This window comes from Quercus suber, unplaced genomic scaffold (assembly GCF_002906115.3).
Source record: "Quercus suber isolate HL8 unplaced genomic scaffold, Cork oak 2.0 scaffold_572, whole genome shotgun sequence".
Lineage (NCBI taxonomy): Eukaryota > Viridiplantae > Streptophyta > Magnoliopsida > Fagales > Fagaceae > Quercus > Quercus suber.
The window spans coordinates 314,904-324,718 of record NW_027070017.1 but is presented as its reverse complement, the minus strand read 5'-3'; the positions used below and the strand labels follow the sequence as shown (position 1 = coordinate 324,718).

Here is a 9,815-nt window from a genome sequence, read left to right as displayed (position 1 = left end):
TCTCTCTCAACTTAGCCGCCTCTCTCACCTCACCCTCACCCTCACTGACTCTCACTCTCATCTCATCCGCCCCTCACGGTCTCACCTAGTCATCCTTACTTTCATTCACTCACCGACTCACCCTCACCCTCGCAGAGGTGCATGGATCTTGTGGTGGTTGCCGTTTGTCACGGAGGAGCACAGGATTGTTAGATTAGAGGATGGGATTGTTAGATTAGAGAGAGATGTGGTCGTGTTGTTAGATCGGAGCATGGGATTGTTTGATCAGAGAGAGATGTGATGATCGGAGGAGCTCTTGGTCTTGTTGAGGTCAGGTGAAGCCCAAGGTTGGGATTAATGGTTGAAACCACTGCCGATGGAGCTTTAGTGGTTTGAGACTTTGAGTTCTTCATTTTTTTTTTTTTGGTTCATTTCCTCTCTCAATAGTTTTTGTTTTTTGGTATTTATTTGAGGATTCAATATGTATAGAATGTAATGCATGTGTATATTTTGTGTTAAATGTGAGTTTGTGTTAGTGATTTCTGTGTTTGTGATAGGATTTGTGTTGTTGTTTGTGTTTGTGTTTTTTATTTTTTATTTTTAATAAGATTGGGTCGGATTGGGCCACAGATTAGGCCAGAAGTGGTTGGATGGGGCCCGCAGAGGCTTGGTGGGGCGGGTTTGGGGCTAAAACCCTTTTCCGGGTAGTGGGAAAGGGCCCACAGGTCAAGTCCGGGTATCAAAAAACCCGTCCCGAACCTAACCCATTGCCATTTCTAGCCATGTCAGCCTAAGAAGGCTGTCTCCTTGTAACGTCTGTTAGCTCTCTTAGAACAAATTCAAAATTTTTCAAAAATTTAGATGTGAATGGGGGCGGGTCATTGAAAAACTGGGAATATAAAAGCTTTTCAAATCTCATTTTTATTTTTACTTTTATTTTTCGAATAAGGTTGGGTTATATGCTTTCCCTAAATCTATTGCCTCCGATGGGGACCTGTTTTAATAATCAGTGGAGATGGTGTCTCCTCCTCCTTGCTTGAAGTTTTAGCTGCAAATCGCCGTAAACCCACTCCTTCTCATCTCATCCTCCATTCCTAGGAATTTAAGGGATTTAGTTTTTCTGTTTATTTTTTTTTTCTAGTCTTTCACCTTGTTTCTAAGTATTGAATCTTTGATGGCTAAGTCTAATTCTTTGGCCCAGTTATTTTATTTTGGTTTCTAGTTTCTGTTCTAAAAATTGCATTTTTTTTTTTTTTTGCCTTGATGATCTGCAAATATATTTGAATATTTTAGTTCTTTTACCGAATCATGAGTCCAAGCATCTTGTATTTAAGTAATAGTACATTTTTGAAGTTGTTTAATGTTTGGTTTACTGGCTTTCTCTCGTAGAATGTTGTTTGTATTTGTTATTGACCTGTGCTTTGTTAGTTTGGTTCTCCTTTTAATGTTGTAGTTCTGTTTTAGTTCTTCAGCTTTGTTGGTGGTCTCGCATCAAGTGGTTGGACTAAATTTTGGGTTGTTGTTGGCTTTATTCTGCTATTGTTTTGCTGTTGGTTCTCTAGCTTGTTTCAATAAAAAATGAGTATTGATTATAAGAAAAATACTACATTTTGGGACATTTTGGGAAGTGAGGGAATTCACCCTTTTTTTTCTTTTGTCATTTTTTGTTAGGGTAATTATTGAATTTTGACTTTGTATGCGTTTTGTGCTTGTGATTTATATCTGTAAGTGTTATATATGATTTCTTGAGATGGGCTTTGATTGTCATGTTAGAATAGTAATTGTTGTCTTGCTTTGGTTGCTGAACGATTGTGGGAAAGGAAATTGGAAGTGAAATTTGAATCTTTGAAGTGTAATCAACAACAGTTAACAAATGTTTTCGGTTTTGATCTACAATCTCTCTAACAGTTCTGGTATTCTCCAAGAAGTGGGATTGGATGCTTTTGTTCAATTTTTTTTTTTAAATTTTTTTTGAATTTTTATTTTATTTTTATCTAAGTTTATTGTTTGCCGATTTTATTTTATTTTTTAAAATAGTCCTGGTTTCCAAAACTGTTGTTGTCCTTTATCTTTATTTACTTGTCTTAATTCTTCTCTCTTTGTAGCATTCCATCATATACAGATGACATAAATAACTTGGAGGGCATGTTGTTGCTTTATTTCTATTATAGCTACTTAGGAGAGTGCTCTGTTTCTTTTTGTTTTGGGATTAAGGCACTCGTCTGGTCTTGTGTTTTGATATTATTGTATTTGATGTGAGACTATTAATCTCTCTCATGTTGCTTGGCATTTGATTTTGTGGCAGCTGGAAGGTTCAATGAATTGTAGTGTGAGCTTTGATACCAAAATAACTTGCATAACAAAGAGTGAGGCAAGTCAAAGTAATCTAGCTAAGAGCCATTGGAGTTCACAGATAAGTTTAGTCAAAAAGCAAGAGATACATCAAATGTGGAACTATAATGTTATCATGGCCTTGTAATCAAACTTTATATCTTAGTAAGACTTGTTATTATGGCAGTATGGCCTTGTGATCAAAGTGTATATTTTAATAAAATTCTGTTCATCTTTTGTCTACTTTTCTCTTGGAACAAATTTTGATATAATGCAAGACATCAAAATTTTTCAACTTGAAGTAACTGCTCAATTGTTTACAATACTTTATGAACTAATAGTTATGTAAAGAATGCATATTCCTTTGGTTTCTAGTTTCTTTAAGACAACACATACATAGGAAAATCTATCATACACGAGTACATATTGATTGCAATGATTTAAGGGTTTTTTTTTTTTTTTTTGATATGATGATTTAAGGGCTTTGACTTTTAGTGTTTATAGTGCAAAAAAATTATCCAAGTTCTACAAACTAGAATATATCAAATTTGAATTGTTGCTAAAAGCCTAAAACTGAAAATTAGCCTTGCCAACTTCAAAATACATTGACTTCAATCGATCATTGAATACTTTTTTTTTGATAACAGAGGAGCAACATTTGGTACATGAAGCTTGCTTGGTGAAACATGAATTTTGATGGCTGTTGAAAAATTCTCCAGTGCCTGGCTTTTCATTGGAGGCCACAATACTTCAGCCCACACAGTAAGACAATTTGTATTAACCATAAATAGCTTGCCCAAAAAAGTTTTCTAATTCCATAGATCCAAATAAATACAAGATTTTATATTCAAAGCCCAAATCTCATGTAATAACAATCATTGGAATGTTTAAATAATATTTGTAGTATTGATTACCAAAAACATGTTAACGGAAATCAACAATTATATTAACTAGTTTATATAGCAGCGCTTTCCACAAAAAAAAAAAAAAAAAAAGTTTATATAGCAGCAAGCAGAAAAATTTACAATTTATCACTCTTCATTATGGAAGAGGACTAATCTAAAGCTATTCTTAAGTAGCAAAGTTAAGCACTTCATGTGGCGGGTGTCAAATGAGTCTCTACCTACAAAATTCAATCTCTGTGCTCAGCATGTCCTACTTGATAATAGCTGTGGACTATGCGAGGAGTTTCCAGAAGATGTCATTCACTGCTTATGGCTATGTGACCACGCCAAGTGTATTTGGCTCTCGGATCTGACCTTCAGCTACCCACGTACAAGAAATTTTGGGAGCTTTGGTGATCTGGTGTCTTTCGTGTTATCGGTGTTGTCGTCAAGTACTGCTGCGCTTTTCTCCACGGTGGCTTGGTGTATATGGACTAGACGTAACAAGTTGAGAGAAAGACAACCTGTGTGGGACGTTGGAGAAACTGTGATGAGAGCGAGGGAGTTGTTGCAAGAATTTAACGATGTGCAAGACATCCCTACACGGTCTGCTATTCCTCGGGTGGAGGCGAGATGGAAACCACACGGTGCTGGTTTATTTAAGATCAACTTTGACGGAGTAGTGTTTAAGGACAGGGCGCTTGCTGGTTTGGGAATTGTCATTCGCGACGAGTCTGGGCTGATCATTGCGGCCCTTAGTCAGAAAATCCCTTTGCCAACCTCGGTGCATATGGTGGAAGCTCTGGCAGCTAGGCGAGCTCTTATTTTCGCCCAAGAGATCAGTATTTTCAAGGTCGAAGTGGAAGGTGATTCCTTCAGAGTCATATAGGCAATCAATAACCTAAAGCCCAATAGAACTCAGCTGGGTCATATTATAAGCGATATTCAGAGAATAGGTGCTGGCATGCAGTCTTTGTAATTTTATTCATACACGTAGAGGGGGTAATAGGATGGCCCACTCCCTTGCAAAGAGAGCAGTTCTAGTTGCTTATACAAACGTGTAGTTAGAAGAACTACCACAAGACTTGGTTGATGTATTTCAATTTGATTTATCTAATAAAGTTGACTTATCTTTTTTTAAAAAAAAAAAAAAAAAAAGGTAGCAAAGCCAATATAATATTATTATGGGCCATGCTAACGAGTGTCCTTAAGGTATTGGTTAACAATCAATTTTAGAAAAGTTTTGACATAACTTTTATGAGAAATGAAAAAAGCTGTAAAAACATTAATTTTTTTTTTCTTTTCCCATAATTTTTTTTTAAATGAATTGTTAACCAATATCCTAAGGACATTCAATAGCATTTTCCTATTATTATTCAGTAATCTAGTAAACTTTGGATGTATGATTTAGATTTTTGCTACACGGAAGGGAGAACAATTCAAACATTCATAGTTCTCATTAAGTTCGCCCTCAAAAAAAAAAAAAAAGTTCTCATTAAGTTGCATTTTCTCAAATACTTTATATGCATAATTATCAAACACATTAACACAATTAAATAGGAAAAAAAAAATGTCATGCCCTCACATAGACCTTATTCAGACCAAAGTTCTATATAGGTTGGGTTTGGATACGATGGATAGTCACGGCGCGTTTTGCTTCCTGCGTTTTCTCTTTTTTTTTTTTTTTTTTTTTTTGCCGCAATTGTTGACATTTTGGGACAAAATTTACTGTTCACGCACTGTTTACACACTGTTCACGCACTGTTCATGCACTGTTCACGCAATATTTAATATTAAAAGTGGGTCCCACGATACTATTTACACATTTAAAAATATTTTGCTACAGGTTTTCAGCAACAATCAGTTTTTATCAACTTTCAGCAACAATAAGTGCTATCCAAACGGACCCATAGACGTTTTCCTCTTTCCCCCTTCCCAGTGCTCCATGAACACCACATAGCTAAAACAATACCACCACAAATGACATCACTGTATTCCATCCCCCAAAAGTGAGCATAAGACAATAGACAATGCCAATCAAGGAAGCATTTTCACAAACGCCTTGCAGACAATTTTTCAAGAGAGTAATCGTATGGACCAATCCTATTAATTTGACCTTCTATATAAAATTTTACAAAGATTCAGTGAAGCAACATCAAATTCAAGAAATATTTAATTACGCAAATCAAGGGGAAAACAAATCTGAGAATAGAGAAGGCCAATAGAGATGGTAAAAAACTTGTACTACTACAGCATAAATCAAATACCCATATCTCCATTCCATGGCCCAAAAAAAAAAAAAAAAAAACTCCAATTGACCTTTCTAGTCATAAAATTTTCCCAACTTATGCCTTTTTTTTCATCATCTTCTATACATTCCATCTCTTGAATTGTTCATAGATGACTATCATACTTAGAAACAAGGTGAAGGACTGGAAAAAATAAATAAATAAACACACAAACTAAGTCCCTTAAATTCCTGGGAATGGAGGTTGAGATGAGAAGGAGTGGGTTTAGGGCTATTTGTGGCTGAAACTTCAGGCAAGGAGGAGGAGACCCTATCTCCACTGATTATTAAAACAGGTCCCCATCGAAGGCGGTGGATTTAGGGAAAGCATATTACCTAACCTTATTCAGAAGACAGAAAAATAAAAATAAAAATGAGATTTGAAGAGTTTTTATATTCCCAGATTTTTCAATGACAAGCCCATCCACGCCTAAATTTTAGAAAAAATTTTAATCTGTTCTAACAGAGCTAACGGATATTAGAGCATTCACAGTAGTGAATCTAAAATTTTAACTATTTAGCTACACAAAAAGTCACTTTATCTATTTTATCTACACACATGCTACAGCAGTAAATCGATTTTAACTTTTAACACAATAAAATAATATAACTAGTACAATAAAATAATATAACTAGTACAATAAAATAATATATTCCACTACCAAAAAAATATCCACAGCACCAACCACAACCACCTCTACCATCAGCCACAGCCTCAACCATACCCACAACCACCACCACCATCGCCACCGCCATTCATCAAACAGAGAAACCCAGCCACCATTCATCAACCATCAACAAACCCCATTCATCAACCATCAACAAAATCAAAACCCATTCATCAAAATAAAAATAGAACCCATCAAAATCAAAACCCAGCACTGGTGATCATGGCTCTTGGTGTTTGAGACGGAGAAAGATTGAGAGACAGAGTAGAAGAAAAACGAGATAGCAGAGATCAATCGGCTTAGGTCGGCGCTGGGCAGGGGCTTGGGTCGGCGTTGTCGGCACTGGGCAAGGGCTTGGGTCAGAGGCTTGGGTTGGGGGTGAGTGGAGGAATTGAAGCTTGCAACGAGAAGAAATGAAGAGTGTGAGGACCGACTGAGGGGAGAGAGGAGCAACGGGTAGAAATGGGGGAGGAGAAAGAAAACAAAATTATAATCACAGTGTGAACACAAAATAAAATAATATTTTTTTTTAACCTTTGAGTTAACGTGCACATCTAAAGATAGATGTGCACTATAGCGGAGAAGTAAAAATTTTTGCTTATAGCTCCACTGTTGCACCCTTATTTTGTGATCAGTGGTGCTAAAAAATAGCAATATAGTTATTTAGCACCACTGTTGTGAGTGCTTTTACAAGGAGATAGCCTTATTGGGCTAACATGGCAAATATGGTGATGTAACCTCATTTTAGTGAGGTAGCTTAATTTTATTGGCTAGGACTATAAGGTTAGCTTGTTGACCTTCTAGTCTCAGACTACTCAATAATTTCTCATTTTTCAAAACACCTCAAATTAAATTATTTATTTTATACCACATTTTATTAAAATATAAAATTTTTTTAATTTTTTAAAACTGTTTTTTCTTCTTCACACACAAAACTGTCATCCACTCTCTTCTTTCTTTCCTGAAAACGTAAAGAAAGAATAATAAATTAAATGCAAAATGAACAGTACCAACATAAATTTACACAATAATATAAAGAAGGTTGTAGGTCAATTTTCAGGGCAAAGTTGTGTAAAATTTTCAATTTTTTTCAATTATAGAACTTATGTGAATGTTGTAAATTTCCGCAACTAATTGCGTGTTCAAAATATTTTCAAAATGGATAAATTCTTTATCGAGAAAACCTGTGCCTGGCTGTAGAACACTGACTCTGAAGCCTAATCTCTTAAGGAAGAGAACACAAATGCGGGGTACGCTAAAATCTAATAAAAGAAAGGACGTGTATCTTTATTACATAGTTCTCCTTTGTTCTGTATCTTTATAAATTTGCAATCAAACAAACTTATTACCAGAGACTTGGAGCTTTTGAAAAACTTATACATTGTTGTAGTAGTAGTAAATTGAAAACTACAGAGAGACCCACTTCAGTTTCTGTGCAAATCCATTGTAAGATCACTTGCAGCTTGGAAGTGGAGAGCCACACAAGCACCGGTTGTGGAAATAATTCGAATAGTCGAAACTTTGCAATTTACCACCCACTGGAATCTGACCACAAAGCCTATTATAACTCACATTTAAGTACTGCAAATTCAGTGTGGTCAACTCCACAGGAAGACCTCCATAGATCATGTTGTGGTTAAGATCCAATGAAGTCAAACTCTTGGGGAACACCACCTTTGACAGATTAAACTTCAACAAGTTCCTCGACAAGTCCACGATCTGTATGGTCTTGTTCGATCCGAAAACCACGGATGCATCGCCTTCGAGTTTGTTTCGCGACAAATCAATATAACCGAAGTCCATGTGGGCAAACAAGGATGGGATTGAACCGGTTAGTTGGTTGTGAGAGAGGAACAGGTATAGTCCCTGAGGAAAATTACCGAAAGAGGAGGGGATTGGTCCGCTGAGTTTGTTACGGTCCAAGTGAAGTCCACCGAGCTTTGGAAGCTCCGAAAGTGAGGGTGGGAGTGAGCCAGAGAGTTGGTTGAATGCGAAGTCAATGAAAGTGAGGTTTTTGAGTTTGCTGACGAAATCAGGAATTGGGCCAGTGAGATTAAGCCAGCTGAGTCTGAGGAAGTTGAGGTGTGTGAGCTTGGCAATGGCAGGTTGGATATGACCGGTGACATTGGAAAGTTTGTGGAATTCGAGGTTTGTGAGGTATGGAAGGTCACCAACTTCAGGTGGGATTTGGCCAGAGAGGTTGCCTGCGAAGATAGTGAGGGAGTTGATGCGGTGAGAGGTGGAGTCACATGTGACACAATACCAGTCACAACAATCGGTGTTTGGGTTCCAAGAGGCAAGGATGTAAGGGTTGTTGAAGGCTTGTTTGATTTTGAGTAAGACTTTTTTGTCTTGTGGGTTGCAGTGCTCGGAGATAGCAGAGTAGAAGAGAAGGGCGAGGCAGAGGAGAGAGAGGAGAGGCCTACTTGTACTGCCCATTTTGGAAGAGAAGAGAATGGTGGTGTGTGAAATTTGGTGCCGCAAATGATAGATTTTATAGGGTGTGTTGGTCTATATTTTTGTGTAGGAATGATGTAGTAACAGACGGAAGCTTTGACTTCTCAAAAAAAAAAAAAAAAAAAAAAAAACTGACGGAAGCTTTGAGATCTAGTTCCAGTGCAAGTCAAGCCAAAATGGAAATGTGATCCATTCAAAAAGTCAAACATTGTGGATTCAGCAATGAAAGGTCAAATATGTTGGCTGGTTTTAGTTATTCTTGCTAGCTTATCTTAAAGACCAATTTAGTAGGTTCAAAAACACTTTAATCTATATAATATAATAATAATAATAATAATAATAATAGTAGAAAAAGGAAAAACTCAAATTAAAATTCTAAATTAAAGTTTTAATTTTGTGTTATGTGTTCTAAATTATTTATTCCTAAAGAGTTTTATTTCTTAATTTTAGAATCAAACGTGAGACCACATCATAAATATTCATCCAAGTGAATTATTAAGTACAAAAACTGTGGGTTTCAGTTAGCTCAATTGGTAAATTCTTTGATAATTGTATAAGAGATCTAAGTTTAATCCACACCTATACAAAAAACTATTAGTGTCTTAATCTGATGATAAAGAGCTATCATCAAGAGCGGGCGCCATAAGTTAAAACTCTCTAAAAAAAAGTATAAAAACTAAAGAGTCTAGAATGAATGATCATTAAAAAAAAAATGTTCACAATAATTTAAAAAAATGGACAATTTACATTTTATACCTAATAATATCCTTACAAAATTTTTTAAAGAGTTAAAAAAAATAAAAATGACTATCAATAATATTTAAATTATATATATATATATATATAAGAATTATATTATTAATCTTATTGTATATCTTTAAGTGTATCCATGCATATGTATAAGGTTACAAACTAGTAATAGTAATAATAATAATAATAATAATAATAATAATAATAATAATAATAATGGAAATCATGGAATTAAAAACACTTGTATCTACGTGTGATTTGGGTCTAATTTGACTCAACAGCACATGGTTTTAAAACGATATTTATCATATGCGGTCTAGTCTATTAACATTGAAAATAAATTTACAAATGCAAATTACGTACCTGAAACTCAATGTGCAGCCTCATCTTGTTCATGAGATGAAAGCATGGGCTGCTCCATATGCATTTTAGCGTGTTCAATGAACACCCTCACTTGAC

General features: G+C 35.6%; 1 protein-coding gene and 1 long non-coding RNA gene across 2 annotated transcripts; one reads left to right on the top strand and one right to left on the bottom strand.

Annotated features, from left to right (window-relative positions):
- The first annotated feature begins 914 nt into the window (after positions 1-914).
- Positions 915-2,552, top strand: LOC136063760 (uncharacterized). Its single transcript, XR_010625397.1, has 2 exons — positions 915-1,039; positions 2,285-2,552. It is a non-coding gene; the product is annotated as an uncharacterized LOC136063760 (long non-coding RNA).
- A 4,832-nt stretch (positions 2,553-7,384) lies between these two features.
- On the bottom strand, positions 7,385-8,635 carry LOC112019035 (polygalacturonase inhibitor). The gene has a single exon (XM_024051571.2). The coding sequence runs from the start codon at positions 8,586-8,588 to the stop codon at positions 7,602-7,604; it is 987 nt and encodes a 328-aa protein (XP_023907339.2). The 5' UTR covers positions 8,589-8,635; the 3' UTR covers positions 7,385-7,601.
- Between the last annotated feature and the right edge of the window lie 1,180 nt (positions 8,636-9,815).